This window comes from Convolutriloba macropyga, chromosome 15 (assembly GCF_964194025.1).
Source record: "Convolutriloba macropyga chromosome 15, txConMacr16.3, whole genome shotgun sequence".
In the NCBI taxonomy this organism is placed as follows: Eukaryota; Metazoa; Xenacoelomorpha; order Acoela; family Convolutidae; genus Convolutriloba; species Convolutriloba macropyga.
In genome coordinates, this window is record NC_134482.1 from 40,068,835 (window position 1) to 40,090,905 (window position 22,071).

Consider the following 22,071-nt stretch of genomic DNA (forward strand, 5'->3'; position numbering starts at 1 on the left):
GATTTATAACCGGCTCTTTGTCTGCCCATCTTGATTTATAACCGGGTCTTTGTCAGCCCATCGTGATTTATAACCGGGTATTTGTCTGCCCATCCTCATTTATAAACGGGACTATGTCTGTCCTTTATCATTTATAATCGGGCCATTGTGACCATCATCATTTACAAACGGTAGGTGATCATGGTCATTTACAAACGGGGCGAACATACTGAACAGAGTTAAACCATTATGTACAGTTTATCGACATGACTAAAAATGGATTTTGAAAATTTCGAAATCCAAAAACAAAACGCTTAAAATTGCGTGCCAACTGGAGTTCGGAATCATAAAACAGTTCGGAATCATAAAACAGAAGAGTTGAGAGTTGCTACCAGTTCCACTGTAATGATAGAGAGTTGGAATCATAGAGTCTGGAATGCTCTTTGGAGTCACGATCAGAGGTCGGGAGGCAAATTTGGTTCGGTTGGGTGATGAAACCGCCGGGTTTGCGGACGAACGCGAGTTGGATGAACTCCCCGAGAACCATGATTGGGGGGTCGAGGGCGTCAGAGGGGAGTTAGGTTGGCTGTAGCTGCCACCCAAGGCGTTGGGTTTGATGATGGCAGCCATCAGGGAACTGCTAACGGAAGTGACGGAGGATTTGGCGGATGCTGGAACGGAACTGGAAATTGGCGAAGCTTCGATCATAATGTAAAGCAGCGAATTTTTTTACGTCTTGTAAGACTGTACCCATTGAAATATCATCTTATCAACGCTGATAAGAGTATACGATCATTGCAAAAAAAAAACATAATAGTTAGCAATTTAAGAGAGAGTTCAATGATTGCGTGATGTTCGCAATGGCATCCCGCAGTTGTGGAATTGCACTCGATGATGTGTCGTTTGAAATGGCGTCCAGAGACACCTCCAAATTGGAAATAGATCTGGTGACGAGATCGTTGATTCGTAGTTGTTTTTGTTTAATTAATTGGTGAAAATATGGTAACTCAATTCAGAGGCTTAAGGCCTCCGAAGCAAGCATACTCAGCCCTCGAAGCTTCCGTCAAAACAGGCTGAAAAGTAACATGGCTGTAATGATGACTTGGCGATCAAACCAGACAGATGGCTTTATAACTACTATGTTTTTCAGATCATTGTTGTCTGCTCCTATATTCGAGGAAACTGCTGTCAAGAAACGAGAAGTTGAAATATGTCAAACCGAAGAGTTACAGTTGTTACAAATCAACAAAATTTGGCCTCGGAATATGCGCCAGCACAAGTTATTACTAGTTGAAATATCAGTGAAAATGCAAATGCAGAAGACAAGGATTATGTTAGTATGATATCTACAGTTTTCGGCTATTTAGAAGGAAGCAACATCCGCATCAGCTTACTTTGATCATAATGACTTTAAATTCGTATTAATTCTTCGTTAGATCGTGTGTTCTTTTCCGAGTATGCCCCCCCCCCCCCCCCGGTACTTTATCCTTCCAGCACTTACAAAAATTGGGTCTGGGGGTTGCATATAATTTGCAGCAAATGTAATTTGCGTGCACGGTACAATTTCAGTATTTGGGTTGGGGATTTCCAAAGCAAGTACATGCCTGTGAATTAAAAACATGTCATACTTTTTTCTTGAGGATTACTACAACAGTAAGCTGGAGAGGGGGGGGGGGCACAGACGAAAACATCCCGATTATAATTATTATTATTATTATTATTATTTTACAAAAGTGACACTGTTTGAACTTTGATACATATGGTGTTCAAACTGTAGCAATATTTCTCTCAATATGTAATTGTACCAGATACAAAGAAAAAGGTATCTGCAAAACATCCACAGATCAGTTTTTTTAAAATAATAATTATTACTACAATTTTTATTTTTTTTAAAAGCCGCGAAGCGATAGCGCCGATTATTGGGGACATCGTGCTTTTTTTTTCATTCGTCGTCTCCTTCAATGATTTTTACGACCTGACTTCTTGGAATTGACTTTTCAATAATGATGGAAACAGTTTGATAAACTTGTAGTCTAGAAAAACTTGTTTGGTGTGGCTCGTGTGTGTGTGTGCGGTGCGTGTGTGTGTGTGGGGGTGGGGTGTTCGGTGTGTGTGTGGTGTGCATGTGAAGTGCGTGTGGTGTGGGTGTGGTGCGTGTGTGCGGTGCGAGTGTGTGTGTGTGTGGTGTGTGCGGTGCGGTGCGGTGTGTGTGGTGTGGTGTGTGCTTTTGGTTTGTGTGTTTGTGTGTGGTGTGCATGTGAAGTGCGTGTGTGGTGTGGGTGTGGTGTGTGTGTGTAAGTGTGTGTGTGCGGTGTGCTTGTGGTGTGTGTGTGTGCGGTGTGTGTGTGGGGTGTGTGTTTGTGTGTGGTGTGCATGTGAAGTGCGTGTGTGGTGTGGGTGTGGTGTGTGTGTGCGGTGCGTGTGTGAATGTGTGTGTGTGTGGTGTGTGTGCGTGTGTGTGTGTGTGTGTGGTGTGTTTGTGTGTGTGGTGTGTTTGTGTGTGGTGTGTATGTGTATGCTTGTGTGGAGAGTGTGCAATGTGGTGTGTGTGTGTGGTGTGGTGTGTGTGTATTTGAGCGTGTGTTTGTGTGGGTGTGTCTGGTGTGTGTGTGTGTGCGTATGAGGTGTGCTTGTTGTGTGTGGTGTGTGTGTGTGTGTGCTGTGTATGTGTGTGCTTGTGTGTGGTGAGTGTGCAATGTGGTGTGTGTGTGTGGTGTGGTGTGTGTGTGTGCGTGTGAGCGTGTGTATGTGTGGGTGTGTCTGGTGTGTATGTGTGTGTGCGTGTGATGTGTGCTTGTTGTGTGTGTGGTGTGTGTGTGTTGTGTGTATGTGTGTGCTTGTAATGTGTGGTGAGTGTGCAATGTGGTGTGTGTTTGTGTGCGTGTGTATGCGCGTGTGTGTGTTGTGTGTGTGTGGTGTGTTTGTGTGTGGTGTGCTTGTGTGTGGTGTGTATGTGTGTGCTTGTGTGTGGTGAGTGTGCAATGTGGTGTGTGTGTGGTGTGTGTGAGGTGTCCGTGTTGTGTGTGTGGTGTGTGCGTGTGTGGTGTGTATGTGTGAGCTTGTGATGTGTGGTGAGTGTGCAATGTGGTGTGTGTGTTCGGTGTGCATGTGTGTCTGTGTGTGTGTGTGTGTTTGCGTGTGTATGTGTGTGTGGTCTGCGTGTTGTGTGTGTGTGCTTGTGGTGTGTGTGATGAGTGTGGTGTGGTGTGTGAATTGTGTGTGTGCATGTGTTTGTGCGTGTGTGTGCGTACGCGCATGCGTGTGTGTGTAGATTTTTTTTAGAAAGATTAAAATCGGGGTGAAAGGATAGGGGGTTAAAAAATAGAGGAATTAAATGATACAGGGATGAATAAATCGGGGTCAGATGATAGGGGTGAAAAAGCGGGACAACTTGAAATAGACCTATTCGGAGGTGAGATATTTTGCCACCACCATATTCATTTAAAGATACATGCCGAAGCAGATAAGTACTCACAAAAAATGACTCAGAACAAAAGTGATTAAAAATTTTACAGAGAACATCTGCATAGTATACGCAAGGCAATCGAGAGTGTTTTGCTCAATTCGGTTTGTCAAAAATCCGATCTATGCGTTATTTCTGAAGATTTTTAAGTGTTTAATTGCTCTTGAACGTAGTTCATAGCAATTATTGTAAACGTGTGTCTTTTCTTTGAGTTCTCAAGTGACTTTTTCACGCTTTCGATCTTCATTTTTGAGTGATCGCTAGTGCTCCAAAGTTGCTTATATAAAATCGGTTGCAGAAAAGCAAAGTTAAGTGACTCGCAGCGCAGTGGTAAGTGAGTGCGGCCATGGATCGATAGATTAGTGGTTCGAATCCCGGTGGGTGCGAAGTTTTTTGCACCCATAAGGAAAAGATGATCTAGACTAAAGACCACAAAGTAAATTGCCTCGCCTGTTGTCGTTCAAGAGCAATTCTTCCAACATTTGTCGGTTTATGTTTATTATTATTATTATTATTATTATTATTATTATTATTATTATTATTATTATTATTATTATTATTTTTATTATTATTATTATTATTATTATTATTATTATTATTATTATTAATATTATTATTATTATTTTTATTATTATCGTTATCATTATTATTATTTTTATTATCATTACTATTATTATTATTAGTTTTGTGTGGAAAGCTAGCGAGTAACAAAGCAAGGAAGTTATCGGTCTTTGCATTTTTTGTTATCTCAACTATTTTTTGCTCTCTCTCCTCTGAAAATTCTTCTCGCCTAATTAATTGATCTTAACAAAGTTTTGCAATTATATTAGTACTGTTGGTCGTCTTTTTTTGCGAATTTTTGAGAATTGTACTGCCTCTCGGTTACCGCCACTCAAACCCTTTCCCATCAACACCACTCCCCCCGTTCACCGTCCTCCAACCCCCCTCTCATTTGATTTGAATTCTCATTCGTCCTTTCCATTTAACAGGGTTCGCAAAAAAGCAACCAGATCGCGCTAACAAGGGCTTGGATGCTTCGAGCAAAAAAGTAAAGAGAAAAGCAAACGAAATTGCTAAGCAGCAGTTGCAAAAGAGGCATTGGCTTGTTTATTTTGAAGACAACACCTCACAGGTTATATGGAGTCGCAACAACAATATTAGAATGGAAATGGTTGATCGCGTAAAAGTGGAGGTTAGTAAACCAGCAAACAATTTTTCCTGTCAAATGAACCGTGTTTTGCTAATAGAATTGCCGCCAATTCCAAGAAACTAGAAAGTTTGGAGTTTCAAAGGAGTGTCTTATTTAGGAAGGGAGCCTGGTGGATGTTAAGTATTCGCAAATAAATCCACGAACCAATTCCTTCTACTGGACAGGAACGGTCATATCGATTGGTGGCAAAGAGTTTATTGAAAACGAAGCGAAGAGCGCTCATGTACAGGTGGCGGAGTCTGATGGCAATGTTAGTTTCATACCAGTTGTACAACGAGAAGATCCCAACATGACGCAATACGAAAATGTTAGTCAATTAATTTTGAATGAAGATTTGGAACAGCAGAACGTAAAAAGGATCAAGATCGTTACTGCCTCTCAAGCAACATCATCTCAATCTCCTGCTGAAGAAGGGATTGAAAATGTCAGAGCAGATGACAGTATGTGCGTTACTCTGAATCCTGAAGAACTTTCAGTGTACTTAACTCAAGTGGAGAAAAACAAAGCAAACGAAGTGAATAGAAGCAATGTTGTCCACAACGAAGATGCAAACGCTTCCGATCTTGTGCCTAAGCTAAATACTGATGTCGTAGATAATCCTAAGCACAGTTCCACTCCCGCTAACAGGAAAATAAAGAGAACAAAGACTATAGATCCAGAAGATCTAACAGAAATGGAAGTCAGAAGAGCTGATCTTGAAGCTTTAACAGCAATTAAAGAAACTGCTGAGAAAATTACACACGCAGCAGAGATGATCGTTAACTGTATGCAGGAACTGGAGCCGGAAATCAAATCTCTGGCCAATCGCAAATACCGCGAAATACAAATGTCTACTAATGCTGTCAAACAACTGGTTAGCTTTTTTTTGTTCAGTTTTCTTTCAATCCATATACAATTGTCTTTTGTTTGATTTCCTACGACGGAGTTTTTTACCGACTGTTGAATGAGCATAAGCAGTTTTTCAGACCAAAGGTAATAGGAAACTAAGATTGTTGTTTCTTGTGAAAAGGTTATTTTTTAGACTGCAGAGATCGGAAAACTAGGTGTTTTGTTGCCGACCCCTAAAAACTTTGCAAACAGTGAGAAGCAAATGCTGCCAAACAGCCACGGCCCTGCTCAAGGCGAAGAGATTGCTCTGGTTGATGGTTTAACTCCACAAATGATTGGGAGGAACGCGGCGGCAAAATTGTGGGACCGTGAGGAGCTCAAACAACACATGATGTCTCCGAAGGGAAAGAACAAAAGCGGTTCTGAGCCAAGAACAGATTTCTCGCCGGTCCGGAAGGAACTTTTCAAAGGTATCAGCATATCTAGGTATCATTGACTTTTTAAAACTCTTCTATTATTGTTAATGTTTAATGATAGTTGTAGTGTAGAAACTTGTTGCTCCGCTTACAAAAATGTTCTTTTTACACAAATCTGTTTCGGCTGAAATATCACCAGAAGTGGCTTCCAATGTATGAATTAGCAAAAGTAAGTTTGAACAATAAAGGAAATGAATTTAAATCATCCGAACGGAGGAGCAGCGAAGCGAGGGCAACTCTTGAAGAATGTAATGAAAACAAAGTTCCACAACCAGGCGCTTTTGTCTTATCTGCTGGCTCAGAGCGGAATTAGAGAAAGGATCAAAAGCACAAAAAATAGAATATGATTTGCTATGATAGCGACTAATTTAAAACCAGTGACAACCCTGCCTTCATTTTGGCCAGTTAAATTTGTTCAATGTTGCGTTTGTTTGTACGTTTGTTCAATTGGTTGCTTTTGTGTTTTCTTTTGCTTCTTAATTTAAAAATTCGTTTCAAAATTTTTTTAGCTACTACAATGTAGGCATAGAATTTTGCTTTTTTCTCAACCTACATAAATTAGATTGTTAATGAATCAAGTTACTGGATTTGGTTCTCTCGAAATGTTTGTCGCATTTTTTTATCAATAAAGTGGTCAAATCACTGGATTTGGCTATATTAAGAAAAAATTTTCTTCAAACAACGTATATTGATAGAGAATCAAGTTACTGGACTTGGTCCTCAAAAAAAAGTTGGTCTCCTTTTTTAGATTTGAACTGGTCAAATCACTGGATTTGGCCATATTGAACAGCCTTTTCTCAGCCTTAAATGAAGTTTTCTGTTAATGAATCAAGCTACTGGACTTGGTTCTCTCGAAATGTTTGTCGCATTTTTTTCAATAAAGTGGTCAAATCACTGGATTTGGCTATATTAAGAAAAATTTTTCTTCAAACAGCGTATATTGATAGAGAATCAAGTTGCTGGCCTTTGTCCTCACAAAAAAAGTTGGTCTCCTTTTTTAGATTTGAACTGGTCAAGTCACTGGATTTGGCCATATTGAACAGCCTTTTCTCAGCCTTAAATAAAGTTTTCTGTTAATGAATCAAGCTACTGGATTTGGTTCTCTCGAAATGTTTGTCGCATTTTTTTTTTCAATAAAGTGGTCAAATCACTGGATTTGGCTATATTATCAAAAAATTTTCTTCAAACAACGTATATTGATAGGGAATCAAAATACTGGACCTGTTCCTCACAAAAAGTTGGTCTCCTTATATAGACTTGAACTGGTCAAGTCACTGGATTTGGCCATATTGAACAGCCTTTTCTCAGCCTTAAATAATGTTTTCTGTTAATGAATCAAACTACTGGACTTGGTTCTCTCGAATTGTTTGTCGCATTTTTTTCAATAAAGTGGTCAAATCACTGGATTTGGCTATATTAAGAAAAAATTTTCTTCAAACAACGCATATTGATAGGGAATCAAGTTACTGGACTTGGTCCTCACAAAAAAGCTGGTCTCCTTTTTAAGATTTGAACTGGTCAAGTCACTGGATTTGGCCATATTCAACAGCCTTTTCTCAGCCTTAAATAAAGTTTTCTGTTAATGAATCAAGCTACTGGACTTGGTTCTCTCGAATTGTTTGTCGCATTTTTTTCCAATAAAGTGGTCAAATCACTGGATTTGGCTATATTAAGAAAAAAGTTTCTTCAAACAACGTATATTGATAGAGAATCAAGTTACTGGACTTGGTCCTCAGAAAAAAGTTGGTCTCCTTTTTTAGATTTGAACTGGTCAAGTCACTGGATTTGGCCATATTGAACAGCCTTTTCTCAGCCTTAAATAAAGTTTTCTGTTAATGAATCAAGCTACTGGACTTGGTTCTCTCGAAATGTTTGTTGCATTTTTTTCAATAAAGTGGTCAAATCACTGGATTTGGCTATATTAAGAAAAAATTTTCTTCAAACAACGTATATTGATAGAGAATCAAGTTACTGGACTTGGTCCTCACAAAATTTGGTCTCCTTTTTTAGATTTGAACTGGTCAAATCACTGGATTTGGCCATATTGAACAGCCTTTTCTCAGCCTTAAATGAAGTTTTCTGTTAATGAATCAAGCTACTGGACTTGGTTCTCTCGAAATGTTTGTCGCATTTTTTTCAATAAAGTGGTCAAATCACTGGATTTGGCTATATTAAGAAAAAATTTTCTTCAAACAACGTATATTGATAGAGAATCAAGTTACTGGACTTGGTCCTCAAAAAAAAGTTGGTCTCCTTTTTTAGATTTGAACTGGTCAAATCACTGGATTTGGCCATATTGAACAGCCTTTTCTCAGCCTTAAATGAAGTTTTCTGTTAATGAATCAAGCTACTGGACTTGGTTCTCTCGAAATGTTTGTCGCATTTTTTTCAATAAAGTGGTCAAATCACTGGATTTGGCTATATTAAGAAAAATTTTTCTTCAAACAGCGTATATTGATAGAGAATCAAGTTGCTGGCCTTTGTCCTCACAAAAAAAGTTGGTCTCCTTTTTTAGATTTGAACTGGTCAAGTCACTGGATTTGGCCATATTGAACAGCCTTTTCTCAGCCTTAAATAAAGTTTTCTGTTAATGAATCAAGCTACTGGATTTGGTTCTCTCGAAATGTTTGTCGCATTTTTTTTTTCAATAAAGTGGTCAAATCACTGGATTTGGCTATATTATCAAAAAATTTTCTTCAAACAACGTATATTGATAGGGAATCAAAATACTGGACCTGTTCCTCACAAAAAGTTGGTCTCCTTATATAGACTTGAACTGGTCAAGTCACTGGATTTGGCCATATTGAACAGCCTTTTCTCAGCCTTAAATAATGTTTTCTGTTAATGAATCAAACTACTGGACTTGGTTCTCTCGAATTGTTTGTCGCATTTTTTTCAATAAAGTGGTCAAATCACTGGATTTGGCTATATTAAGAAAAAATTTTCTTCAAACAACGCATATTGATAGGGAATCAAGTTACTGGACTTGGTCCTCACAAAAAAGCTGGTCTCCTTTTTAAGATTTGAACTGGTCAAGTCACTGGATTTGGCCATATTCAACAGCCTTTTCTCAGCCTTAAATAAAGTTTTCTGTTAATGAATCAAGCTACTGGACTTGGTTCTCTCGAATTGTTTGTCGCATTTTTTTCCAATAAAGTGGTCAAATCACTGGATTTGGCTATATTAAGAAAAAAGTTTCTTCAAACAACGTATATTGATAGAGAATCAAGTTACTGGACTTGGTCCTCAGAAAAAAGTTGGTCTCCTTTTTTAGATTTGAACTGGTCAAGTCACTGGATTTGGCCATATTGAACAGCCTTTTCTCAGCCTTAAATAAAGTTTTCTGTTAATGAATCAAGCTACTGGACTTGGTTCTCTCGAAATGTTTGTTGCATTTTTTTCAATAAAGTGGTCAAATCACTGGATTTGGCTATATTAAGAAAAAATTTTCTTCAAACAACGTATATTGATAGAGAATCAAGTTACTGGACTTGGTCCTCACAAAATTTGGTCTCCTTTTTTAGATTTGAACTGGTCAAATCACTGGATTTGGCCATATTGAACAGCCTTTTCTCAGCCTTAAATAAAGTTTTCTGTTAATGAATCAAGCTACTGGACTTGGTTCTCTCGAAATGTTTGTCGCATTTTTTTCAATAAAGTGGTAAAATCACTGGATTTGGCTTTATTAAGAAAAAATTTTCTTCAAACAGCGTATATTGATAGAGAATCAAGTTGCTGGACTTTGTCCTCACAAAATTTGGTCTCCTTTTTTAGATTTGAACTGGTCAAATCACTGGATTTGGCCATATTGAACAGCCTTTTCTCAGCCTTAAATAAAGTTTTCTGTTAATGAATCAAGCTACTGGACTTGGTTCTCTCGAAATGTTTGTCGCATTTTTTTTCAATAAAGTGGTCAAATCACTGGATTTGGCTATATTATGAAAAAATTTCCTTTAAACAACGTATATTGATAGAGAATCAAGTTTCTGGACTTGTTCCTCACAAAAAAGTTGGTCTCCTTTTATAGACTTGAACTGGTCAAGTCACTGGATTTGGCCATATTGAACAGCCTTTTCTCAGCCTTAAATAAAGTTTTCTGCTAATGAATCAAACTACTGGACTTGGTTCTCTCGAATTGTTTGTCGCATTTTTTTTTCAATAAAGTGGTCAAATCACTGGATTTGGCTATATTAAGAAAAAATTTTCTTCAAACAACGTATATTGATAGAGAATCAAGTTACTGGACTTGGTCCTCACAAAAAAAGCTGGTCTCCTTTTTAAGATTTGAACTGGTCAAGTCACTGGATTTGGCCATATTCAACAGCCTTTTCTCAGCCTTAAATAAAATTTTCTGTTAATGAATCAAGCTACTGGACTTGGTTCTCTCGAAATGTTTGTCGCATTTTTTTCAATAAAGTGGTCAAATCACTGGATTTGGCTATATTAAGAAAAAATTTTCTTCAAACAACGTATATTGATAGAGAATCAAGTTACTGGACTTGGTCCTCACAAAAAAGTTGGTCTCCTTTTTTAGACTTGAACTGGTCAAATCACTGGATTTGGCCATATTGAACAGCCTTTTCTCAGCCTTAAATAAAGTTTTCTGTTAATGAATCAAGCTACTGGACTTGGTTCTCTCGAAATGTTTGTCGCATTTTTTTTCAATAAAGTGGTCAAATCACTGGATTTGGCTATATTATGAAAAAATTTCCTTTAAACAACGTATATTGATAGAGAATCAAGTTTCTGGACTTGTTCCTCACAAAAAAGTTGGTCTCCTTTTATAGACTTGAACTGGTCAAGTCACTGGATTTGGCCATATTGAACAGCCTTTTCTCAGCCTTAAATAAAGTTTTCTGCTAATGAATCAAACTACTGGACTTGGTTCTCTCGAATTGTTTGTCGCATTTTTTTTCAATAAAGTGGTCAAATCACTGGATTTGGCTATATTAAGAAAAAATTTTCTTCAAACAACGTATATTGATAGAGAATCAAGTCACAAAAAAAGCTGGTCTCCTTTTTAAGATTTGAACTGGTCAAGTCACTGGATTTGGCCATATTCAACAGCCTTTTCTCAGCCTTAAATAAAATTTTCTGTTAATGAATCAAGCTACTGGACTTGGTTCTCTCGAAATGTTTGTCGCATTTTTTTCAATAAAGTGGTCAAATCACTGGATTTGGCTATATTAAGAAAAAATTTTCTTCAAACAACGTATATTGATAGAGAATCAAGTTACTGGACTTGGTCCTCACAAAAAAGTTGGTCTCCTTTTTTAGATTTGAACTGGTCAAATCACTGGATTTGGCCATATTGAACAGCCTTTTCTCAGCCTTAAATAAAGTTTTCTGCTAATGAATCAAACTACTGGACTTGGTTCTCTCGAATTGTTTGTCGCATTTTTTTTCAATAAAGTGGTCAAATCACTGGATTTGGCTATATTAAGAAAAAATTTTCTTCAAACAACGTATATTGATAGAGAATCAAGTTACTTGACTTGTTCCTCACAAAAAAGTTGGTCTCCTTTTATAGACTTGAACGGGTCAAGTCACTGGATTTGGCCATATTGTACAGCCTTTTCTCAGCCTTAAATAAAGTTTTCTGCTAATGAATCAAACTACTGGACTTGGTTCTCTCGAATTGTTTGTCGCATTTTTTTTCAATAAATTGGTCAAATCACTGGATTTGGCTATATTAAGAAAAAATTTTCTTCAAACAACGTATATTGATAGAGAATCAAGTTACTTGACTTGTTCCTCACAAAAAAGTTGGTCTCCTTTTATAGACTTGAACGGGTCAAGTCACTGGATTTGGCCATATTGAACAGCCTTTTCTCAGCCTTAAATAAAGTTTTCTGCTAATGAATCAAACTACTGGACTTGGTTCTCTCGAATTGTTTGTCGCATTTTTTTTCAATAAAGTGGTCAAATCACTGGATTTGGCTATATTAAGAAAAAATTTTCTTCAAACAACGTATATTGATAGAGAATCAAGTTACTGGACTTGGTCCTCACAAAAAAAGCTGGTCTCCTTTTTAAGATTTGAACTGGTCAAGTCACTGGATTTGGCCATATTCAACAGCCTTTTCTCAGCCTTAAATGAAGTTTTCTGTTAATGAATCAAGCTACTGGACTTGGTTCTCTCGAAATGTTTGTCGCATTTTTTTTCAATAAAGTGGTCAAATCACTGGATTTGGCTATATTAAGAAAAAATTTTCTTCAAACAACGTATATTGATAGAGAATCAAGTTACTGGACTTGGTCCTCACAAAAAAGTTGGTCTCCTTTTTTAGATTTGAACTGGTCAAATCACTGGATTTGGCCATATTGAACAGCCTTTTCTCAGCCTTAAATAAAGTTTTCTGTTAATGAATCAAGCTACTGGACTTGGTTCTCTCGAAATGTTTGTCGCGTTTTTTTGAATAAAGTGGTAAAATCACTGGATTTGGCTTTATTAAGAAAAAATTTTCTTCAAACAGCGTATATTGATAGAGAATCAAGTTGCTGGACTTTGTCCTCACAAAATTTGGTCTCCTTTTTTAGATTTGAACTGGTCAAATCACTGGATTTGGCCATATTGAACAGCCTTTTCTCAGCCTTAAATAAAGTTTTCTGTTAATGAATCAAGCTACTGGACTTGGTTCTCTCGAAATGTTTGTCGCATTTTTTTTCAATAAAGTGGTCAAATCACTGGATTTGGCTATATTATGAAAAAATTTTTTTTAAACAACGTATATTGATAGAGAATCAAGTTTCTGGACTTGTTCCTCACAAAAAAGTTGGTCTCCTTTTATAGACTTGAACTGGTCAAGTCACTGGATTTGGCCATATTGAACAGCCTTTTCTCAGCCTTAAATAAAGTTTTCTGCTAATGAATCAAACTACTGGACTTGGTTCTCTCGAATTGTTTGTCGCATTTTTTTCAATAAAGTGGGCAAATCACTGGATTTGGCTATATTAGGAAAAAATTTTCTTCAAACAACGTATATTGATAGAGAATCAAGTTACTGGACTTGGTCCTCACAAAAAAAGCTGGTCTCCTTTTTAAGATTTGAACTGGTCAAGTCACTGGATTTGGCCATATTCAACAGCCTTTTCTCAGCCTTAAATAAAATTTTCTGTTAATGAATCAAGCTACTGGACTTGGTTCTCTCGAAATGTTTGTCGCATTTTTTCAATAAAGTGGTCAAATCACTGGATTTGGCTATATTAGGAAAAATTTTCTTCAAACAACGTATATTGATAGAGAATCAAGTTACTGGACTTGGTCCTCACAAAAAAGTTGGTCTCCTTTTTTAGATTTGAACTGGTCAAGTCACTGGATTTGGCCATATTGAACAGCCTTTTCTCAGCCTTAAATAAAGTTTTCTGTTAATGAATCAAGCTACTGGACTTGGTTCTCTCGAATTGTTTGTCGCATTTTTTTCAATAAAGTGGTCAAATCACTGGATTTGGCTATATTAAGAAAAAATTTTCTTCAAACGACGTATATTGATAGAGAATCAAGTTACTGGACTTGGTCCTCACAAAAAAGTTGGTCTCCTTTTTTAGATTTGAACTGGTCAAGTCACTGGATTTGGCCATATTGAACAGCCTTTTCTCAGCCTTAAATAAAGTTTTCTGCTAATGAATCAAACTACTGGACTTGGTTCTCTCGAATTGTTTGTCGCATTTTTTAAATAAAGTGGGCAAATCACTGGATTTGGCTATATTAGGAAAAAATTTTCTTCAAACAACGTATATTGATAGAGAATCAAGTCACAAAAAAAGCTGGTCTCCTTTTTAAGATTTGAACTGGTCAAGTCACTGGATTTGGCCATATTCAACAGCCTTTTCTCAGCATTAAATAAAGTTTTCTGCTAATGAATCAAACTACTGGACTTGGTTCTCTCGAATTGTTTGTCGCATTTTTTAAAATAAAGTGGGCAAATCACTGGATTTGGCTATATTAGGAAAAAATTTTCTTCAAACAACGTATATTGATAGAGAATCAAGTCACAAAAAAAACTGGTCTCCTTTTTAAGATTTGAACTGGTCAAGTCACTGGATTTGGCCATATTCAACAGCCTTTTCTCAGCCTTAAATAAAATTTTCTGTTAATGAATCAAGCTACTGGACTTGGTTCTCTCGAAATGTTTGTCGCATTTTTTTCAATAAAGTGGTCAAATCACTGGATTTGGCTATATTAAGAAAAAATTTTCTTCAAACAACGTATATTGATAGAGAATCAAGTTACTGGACTTGGTCCTCACAAAAAAGTTGGTCTCCTTTTTTAGATTTGAACTGGTCAAGTCACTGGATTTGGCCATATTGAACAGCCTTTTCTCAGCCTTAAATAAAGTTTTCTGTTAATGAATCAAGCTACTGGACTTGGTTCTCTCGAATTGTTTGTCGCATTTTTTTCAATAAAGTGGTCAAATCACTGGATTTGGCTATATTAAGAAAAAATTTTCTTCAAACAACGTATATTGATAGAGAATCAAGTTACTGGACTTGGTCCTCACAAAAAAGTTGGTCTCCTTTTTTGGATTTGAACTGGTCAAGTCACTGGATTTGGCCATATTGAACAGCCTTTTCTCAGCCTTAAATAAAGTTTTCTGCTAATGAATCAAACTACTGGACTTGGTTCTCTCGAATTGTTTGTCGCATTTTTTTCAATAAAGTGGTCAAATCAGTGGATTTGGCTATATTAAGAAAAAATTTTCTTCAAACAACGTATATTGATAGAGAATCAAGTTACTGGACTTGGTCCTCACAAAAAAAGCTGGTCTCCTTTTTAAGATTTGAACTGGTCAAGTCACTGGATTTGGCCATATTCAACAGCCTTTTCTCAGCCTTAAATAAAATTTTCTGTTAATGAATCAAGCTACTGGACTTGGTTCTCTCGAAATGTTTGTCGCATTTTTTTCAATAAAGTGGTCAAATCACTGGATTTGGCTATATTAGGAAAAATTTTCTTCAAACAACGTATATTGATAGAGAATCAAGTTACTGGACTTGGTCCTCACAAAAAAGTTGGTCCCCTTTTTTAGATTTGAACTGGTCAAGTCACTGGATTTGGCCATATTGAACAGCCTTTTCTCGGCCTTAAATAAAGTTTTCTGTTAATGAATCAAGCTCTTGGACTTGGTTCTCTCGAAATGTTTGTGGCATTTTTTTCAATAAAGTGGTCAAATCACTGGATTTGGCTATATTAAGAAAAAGTTTTCTTCAAACAACGTATATTGATAGAGAATCAAGTTACTGGACTTGGTCCTCACAAAAAAGTTGGTCTCCTTTTTTAGATTTGAACTGGTCAAGTCACTGGATTTGGCCATATTGAACAGCCTTTTCAGCCTTAAATAGAGTTTTCTGTTAATGAATCAAGCTACTGGACTTGGTTCTCTCGAAATGTTTGTCGCATTTTTTTTCAATAAAGTGGTCAAATCACTGGATTTGGCTATATTAAGAAAAAAATTTTCTTCAAACAACGTATATTGATAGGGAATAAAGCTACTGGACTTGGTTCTCTCGAAATGTTTGTCACATTTTTGTCAATAAATTGGTCAATTCACTGGATTTGGCTATATTAGGAAAAAATTTTCTTCAAACAACGTATATTGATAGGGAATCAAGTTACTTGACTTGGTCCTCACAAAAAAGTTGGTCTCCTTTTTTAGATTTGAACTGGTCAAATCACTGGATTTGGCCATATTGAACAGCCTTTTCTCAGCCTTAAATAAAGTTTTCTGTTAATGAATCAAGCTACTGGACTTGGTTCTCTCGAAATGTTTGTCGCATTTTTTTCAATAAAGTGGTCAAATCACTGGATTTGGCTATATTAAGAAAAAAATTTTCTTCAAACAACGTATATTGATAGGGAATCAAGCTACTGGACTTGGTTCTCTCGAAATGTTTGTCACAATTTTGTCAATAAAGTGGTCAAATCACTGGATTTGGCTATATTAAGAAAAAATTTTCTTCAAACAACGTATATTGATAGAGAATCAAGTTACTGGACTTGGTCCTCACAAAAAAGTTGTTCTCCTTTTTTAGATTTGAACTGGTCAAGTCACTGGATTTGGCCATATTGAACAGCCTTTTCTCAGCCTTAAATAAAGTTTTCTGTTAATGAATCAAGCTTCTGGACTTGGTTCTCTCGAAATGTTTGTCGCATTTCTTTCAATAAAGTGGTCAAATCACTGGATTTGACTATATTAAGAAAAAATTTTCTTCAAACAACGTATATTGATAGAGAATCAAGTTACTGGACTTGGTCCTCACAAAAAAGTTGGTCTCCTTTTTTAGATTTGAACTGGTCAAATCACTGGATTTGGCCATATTGAACAGTCTTTTCTCAGCCTTAAAAAAGTTTTCTGTTAATGAATCAAGCTACTGGACTTGGTTCTCTCGAATTGTTTGTCGCATTTTTTCCAATAAAGTCGTCAAATCACTGGATTTGGCTATAGTTAGAAAAAATTTTCTTCAAACAACGTATATTGATAGAGATTCAAGTTACTGGACTTGGTCCTCACAAAGAAGTTGGTCTCCTTCTTTAGATTTGAACTGGTCAAGTCACTGGATTTGGCCATATTGAACAGCCTTTTCTCGGCCTTAAATAAAGTTTTCTGTTAATGAATCAAGCTACTGGACTTGGTTCTCTCGAAATGTTTGTCGCATTTTTTTCAATAAAGTGGTCAAATCACTGGATTTGGCTATATTAAGAAAAAATTTTCTTCAAACAACGTATATTGATAGAGAATCAAGTTACTGGACTTGGTCCTCACAAAAGTTGGTCTCCTTTTTCAGATTTGAACTGGTCAAGTCACTGGATTTGGCCATATTGAACAGCCTTTTCAGCCTTAAATAGAGTTTTCTGTTAATGAATCAAGCTACTGGACTTGGTTCTCTCGAAATGTTTGTCGCATTTTTTTTCAATAAAATTGTCAAATCACTGGTTTTGGCTATATTAAGAAAAAAATTTTCTTCAAACAACGTATATTGATAGAGAATCAAACTACTGGACTTGGTTCTCTAGAAATGTTTGTCAAATTTTTGTCAATAAAATGGTCAAATCACTGGATTTGGCTATATTAGGAAAAAATTTTCTTCAAACAACCTATATTGATAGGGAATCAAGTTACTTGACTTGGTCCTCACAAAAAAGTTGGTCTCCTTTTTTAGATTTAAACTGGTCAAATCACTGGATTTGGCCATATTGAACAGCCTTTCCTCAACCTTAAATAAAATATTTTGTTAATGAATCAAGTTAACGGACTTGGTTCTCTCGAAATGTTTGTCGCAATTTTTTTCAATAATGTGGTCAAATTGGGAAAGTTTGCTTCTAATGTTTTCCTTCTTTTTCAGATGAAATGTTGCCCAAAGATGTTGATTGGTCGATTTTGGCGCAATGTGATTATTACGCTGTAGAGAAGTTTGTTCAAACCCCTGATAGGCCGGCAATGAGAACTGTTCAGCCAATGATCGAAAGCATTTTCAGAAAAAAACTGGAACGAGACCCTAAGTGGCAGGAAACCTATAAAGTTGTATGTGATGCCTATCAGACTCTCGGACCGTCATTCGTTATACGACATGATTCTCTTGGCGGGTATCGACTTTTGTATGCCGGAAAAGAAGTTATCAGACAATCAGTCGTATTGAAAAAGAATCCCATAGGCTTCGTCCGTGAAGTTCCTGAAGGAGTTGTCACAAATCTTTCAGTGATGTCCTCTGAAAGAACTGGTAAGCAATTACTTTTGCTCGGGCCAATGAGATTTGTAAACTCTGATTGCAGCCCTAACTGTGAGTACGATTTTTCAAGCGACTCTGGCATAGTTCAACTTCGAGTGAAAAAACGCATTTATCCAGGTGACGAAGTTTTTGTTAAGTATGGGGCTGACTTTTTCGAATTTAACTCCTGTCTTTGTAGAACCTGCATCGTGAAAGGTAGAGAAGAAACCTGGCAAAACTCCGAATTTGAGTCGTTGTTGCAAGACATATTGGAAGAAATAGCGAAAGACCTTCTAGAGGAAAAGATGAACCAGAAACTTGTTGCTGATAAAAGCGTATGCAGACCGAAAAAACGCAGGATTAAAGGTCGAGAGCTAGTAGAGGGTTTCAATGAGCTCGCTGACAGTCCACCACATGAAACAACAGGCATTGAGCTCAGTGATGGTCCTGCTAACGAAATCACATCCCAAGATTTTCAGTTGACTGAAAGTCCAACTAATCGACACAGTGCACCAAAATCTGTTTTTGCAGGCAAAATATTGTTAGAGAAACCGCATATCGGTTTTTGTCATGGTAGCACAAATCTTGAAACGGACCATAAGAGTGAATCAATGGAGAGTGAAGAAAGTTCAAGTGAAGACGACCTGCTCAATACCAGTTGGACTATTCAGGAAAATTCCTACTTTGAGGCAACAACTGAAGAATCAGAAGCAGAGCATAACAATAACTTTACAATTCGTGCTTCATCGCCACTGCTCGGCAATGCTGCAATAAGTTTTTCTCTCTCTGAAATAAACGATGACGATTCATCGGAAATAATGGATGACAGTGACAACTTGATAATGTCTGGTAAGCTCTTTGATGGAACTGACATCACTGTGGGCGAAGCCACAGGGTTAACAGAACTCTTTTGCTCAAGGTTTAAGCTTTCGGATGAGTGTTCAACTTCCTTACATACACTGATTAAAAATTTGTTGCCTGATAGCAATAACTTCCCATCAGGAAGTTCTCATGTCAAACATTTGAAGAAACAATTTCAGGAAGGAATTCGGGTTCTTGATAAAACTGATGAAGACTCGTTATGTGTAATACAATTTCGTTTTCATATACGTGAAATTTTTAAGCAAAATATAAACAGAATTCTCGAATACGCAGCTGAGCGTAAAATGAATCCTCATTCGGATTTTAATCTATCCATTTGTCCTGCTTTTGAAATAAGTCCGGATAGGGTGGGTGTTGTGAATTTGGTTTTGTTCTCGGACGGTGTCAACCTAAGGAAATCGACATTCAAGAAAGAGCTTTGGCCTGTTTGGATTCAAGTAGCCGATTTACCACCAAAACTACGAATGTCAAAACAGAATATTGTTTTGGCCTCTCTCTTTGTTGGCGCAAAACACCCAGACTGGCAAAAAGTTGTTTCACATATCCAAGGGGAATTATGTTCAGGGATTGATTTCGAGATCAACAAGCTAACTTTCAAAATATTTTTTAAAGTGAGACTGTTGATATCAGATTTGGGAGCAAAAAATCATATGCTCAACATGCTCAAATTCAATGGCTTCTACGGCTGCCACGCTTGCACAGCAAAAGGGAAGACAATTGGGCGAACACATGCATATTATCTTTATGGTGAAACGGCTACCTTGCGTGAAAATTCAGTCAATGATGTGTACGTTAATTTGGCAGAAACTCTAAGCGTGAAAAGAAGTGCCAACGTTGTCGGCGTAAAAGGCAAAAGCGCGTTTTCAAAGTTAATAGAAGGCCTGCCATTAGCAGCACCAGTTGATTATATGCATTGTGTCCTTCTGGGTGTTCTCCCAGAATTGTTAAAATTATGTTACAAAACGCTTTCTGCTGAAGATAAGACCATTGTCAAACAAGACGTTGCTAATTTTTCTTGTCCTAGAGAGTTAGTGTCCTATTCGAGGAAAATAAGACCACTGGAGGAGCTGTCTCAATTCAAAGCCAATGAAAATTTCAACTGGTTGTTCTATGTTAGTCCTTTAGTATTCCTTAATCGCCTGCCATTTGCTCTTTACTCACACTTGATGAACTTTGTGTGTGGAGTTCGTCTTTTATTAGAATCAAGTTCGATTGCTAACCTTTCTAAAGCAGAAAAATTTCTTGGCCAATTTTGTAAGGAAATTGTGGCTGTACACGGTGGGAATCAACGAATTGAGACAATAAACGTTCGTTGTTTGGTTCATCTTACAGAACAAGTTAGAAGGTTTGGACCGCTTTTTTGCCATTCGGCGATGAGCTTTGAGAGCGCTAATAGGTCCCTGGGTGAAGTTTTTAGCGGTTCGCATTCAGAATGCGAAGTGATATGTCGAAGAATGACTCAACGTCATAAATTGTCTCATCTTTGTTATGACAAAAAATTAAAAAATATCTTCGATAAGTTATGAAGAAAACAAGAGCCTGAAAATATCGCTTTTCGTGTTGATTTTGTTGAAACATCAGCCGTCAAAGAGGCGCGTAGGCATAATACGTCCACCAAATTCATTAACAGAATTTATTACAAAAATTGCTACTTGGATTCGCCAGCCTATAGAAGATCGATGCTGTGAAATTGTTACGTTACTTTCACCGAGCATGGCCAAGATTTTTTCGGAAAAAATTCAGTATTTCATTGAAACTCCCGGAAGCACAATTGGCAGGTTGTGTGCAAATATTAGACTCTTCTCTGTCATTGGAAGCATTGGACCAGTCAGGGGCTTCTTTACTCGGGTGGTTCTGACATCTCAAGAGAAACTAGTTTATATCGATGAACTAAGGAAAGTTTTTTATCTAGAATTATCTTCAACTGCTCAAAGGAATTCCATAGACTGCTTTAATGTCAGACTTTTGGATGTTTTCGAACACTCGTGAACTTCGATGCACAATTCCTTTTTCTTGAGCCTGACAATTGTTGTAGTGCCTACTTTATCATAAGTCGTTGTTAGACAGTTGTAAGTCATTGTTATGTAAATTTCATAAGTTATTGTTAGACTTTTATTTCCCAAAAATTGTGCTTTTTAGCTAAGAAAGTTGATTTTTCTTTGCAGAAATTGCTTTCTCTGTTTATGAAAATCTTCAAAATAATCTTTAATTAGCTTGAAATCCCCGCCCTTACCCCTCTACTCACCTGCCCTCCCCTCCACTTACATCTGCCCACTTACACCGGCACCTACGCGCCCTCCCGAACTACCACGCTTCCACCTACCACAACCCTCTCCTACCAGATCCTCCTCACAGAATCCATACTAAGAGCCAGTTTCCTCGTCCTTCCTTCTTAATAATTTTTATTTTAGAGTCTCAATTTCTAAATAGTCTGCTTTTCAATTTAATCAGTAATTGAGTCTTTGTAAATATGCAGCTATTCAAAAACCTCTTTAGCGGGCATTTTGATGTTTTTGATCGAAATGAAGTACAACAGGAGCTTGTTGAAGATGTATTACAATATTTTTTGTTTTCGATGAACAGTACTTTCTTGTCAATTTTTTAGAGGACTGATATCAAAATTTATTTTAATTGTTCTTGAACGAAGTTCATAGCAATACCTGTAAACGTGTGTTTTTTTTTGCAAAATTTTTCCTTGACCATTTTGACTTTTTAGTGACTTGACTTTTTGCGTTTCGCGTGATCTATAATTCTCTCTCAATCACAATTTCAAGCTGTTGAACTCACTTGGCGGAAATTTATGAATATTACCACCCGGTTGTTGTCGCCAGCGAGAAGTTATCAAACTCCGAGGTGAAGCACATACTCGCACAAACACACACACACTCACGAACACACACGCACGCAAACAAAACACCACACGCACAAACACATATTTACACACACATACACCACGCAGGCAAGCATACACCAGCACGCACACACACACCACATTGACCACACACAAAAAACGCAGAAACACACATACACACACACCCACACATATACACACGCACGCACAGACGCACACACACACTCACCACACACACAAACACACACACACTTACAAACACACATACACCACGCAGGCACAGACGCACACACACACTCACCACACACACAAACACACACATACTTACAAACACACATACACCACGCACGCATACGCACGGAAGCATACACCAGCACAAACACACACACCACATACACCACACACACACACACCACGCACACACCCTGTGCGTAAGTTCTTTGCTTCCCTCAAACAAGTGATATTTTTCTGTGTCAATCGAATTCTGCTAAGTTAGTAGATTTTCAGGTCTCAAATATAGTGTGAATCTCATATGCTAACAAATATTCTTTCATGATTACAAATTTTATGATATCCCGGTAGATTCCTCTATAAATGTACTTATGCTCCCAAAATTAAGTTAAACGGGTTTGTCATGCAACCTTTTAAATATAAATTCTGTTTTCCTAAATACATA

General features: G+C 37.2%; 2 protein-coding genes across 2 annotated transcripts in view; both read left to right on the plus strand.

Moving 5' to 3' along the window:
* Positions 1-22,071, plus strand: part of LOC142354270 (uncharacterized) — a 576,654-nt gene that overhangs the window by 325,170 nt on the left and 229,413 nt on the right. The window lies entirely within an intron of this gene.
* On the plus strand, positions 643-6,450 carry LOC142353979 (uncharacterized). The gene is made up of 5 exons (XM_075406222.1): positions 643-690; positions 1,130-1,312; positions 4,432-4,634; positions 4,750-5,505; positions 5,674-6,450. The coding sequence occupies exons 3-5, from the start codon at positions 4,605-4,607 to the stop codon at positions 5,974-5,976; spliced, it is 1,089 nt and encodes a 362-aa protein (XP_075262337.1). The 5' UTR covers positions 643-690; positions 1,130-1,312; positions 4,432-4,604; the 3' UTR covers positions 5,977-6,450.